The 1243-nt window shown below is 41.0% G+C and overlaps 1 protein-coding gene across 1 annotated transcript in view; it reads left to right on the forward strand.

Annotated features, from left to right (window-relative positions):
* Positions 1-218: 218 nt before the first annotated feature.
* Positions 219-1243, forward strand: part of LOC111457172 — a 1317-nt gene continuing 292 nt past the window's right edge. Inside the window, exon 1 of the mRNA XM_023099336.1 lies at positions 219-1243. This exon is cut by the window's right edge and continues 292 nt beyond it. Within this exon, the coding sequence (XP_022955104.1) occupies positions 721-1243 (523 nt within the window). The 5' untranslated portion in view covers positions 219-720.

A 1243-nucleotide genomic window follows, 5' to 3' on the forward strand; every position in this document is an offset into this window, starting at 1 on the left:
TACAACCTCTTACCTCAAAAGTCAACTCCAAATATATTATTAGCTTTAATCATATAAGGGGGGTTGACTTACTTCTGCCTCAAATAAAGTCCACAAAACAAAACAACAATCACTTTCAATATAAACCTAAGACGTTACATTAATACATCATTTTAGAGTTTATGTTAGTTGAACTATCTTTACCTAACACATACCATTCCTGCCTAAGAGCTAAAATGTGTATGTCGATTCGTCTTATGATCCATCTCTTCCTGAAAACCCAATTCTTAGATTTCCCTTGATTTTTACAGCATTTGTTCATCTGGGTTTGTGTTGTTTTTCCTTACCCTTTCTATTAATCTGTGTTTTGGGGTTCCATTTGTGCATCTGGTTTGTGAGTTCGAAGCTTCAAAGGTGTGCAAAACAACAAAAGTTCCCTGATATTCTTGACTGATTCGAGCAATTCTTGTCTCACTTACCACTTCCCTCTCTTCACTGACAAATTTCCAGATTCCATATGTTGCTTCATTTCCTCTGTAGAATTAGCACATTGAGGCGCTGAATCTCCGCTTTTTTTTGTACTCCATTTCCTTCTTCCTTCAACCCTCTCCAACACACATCCTATTATTTTATTTACCTCTTTCTTTTAACTTTCCTTCCTTCCTTCCTCACCCACATTCCCACTTCTCCTTTCTCTCAACCAAACCGTGGTGGTGGTGGTGGTGGAGGAGAGCTAACACCATGTGCTCCGAAACAACCTCGCCAAGGATATCCTTTTCCCACTATCTCCTCGGCGAGGGCGGCCTGCCTATCGACCACAGGCTGCCGGACATAACATTGCTGGATTCAAATCTGGACTTCAAGTTCAGCATCAGCATAGAACATGAATCTTCCACTGCAGATGAGCTGTTCGGCAATGGAATCATCCTTCCCATCAAAGCTGAATCCCATAAACAATCCCATCCTTTTGAGGTTCCTTTCACAGCCTCACTCCCTCCTCTCCCTCCCAAACAGAATTCAAACCACACACTCAAGAAAATCAGAGTGGTAAATGATTCATCTTCTTCACATCAGTTAGAACAGAGAGATGCAGAGTCCAAATCCTTTTGGGGATCCAAAAGAAGTAGCAGTATCAACTTTGAAGGTAAAAGAACATCTCTTTGCCCCCTCCCGCTTCTATCACGAAGCATTTCAACTGGGTCAGACTCAAATCCAAAGTCCAAAAAGCATAAAGATTCACAGAAGCAAATTTCTCAGAAGCAGT

The sequence above is a fragment of the Cucurbita moschata genome, unplaced genomic scaffold (assembly GCF_002738365.1).
Source record: "Cucurbita moschata cultivar Rifu unplaced genomic scaffold, Cmos_1.0 Cmo_Scf00019, whole genome shotgun sequence".
Lineage (NCBI taxonomy): Eukaryota > Viridiplantae > Streptophyta > Magnoliopsida > Cucurbitales > Cucurbitaceae > Cucurbita > Cucurbita moschata.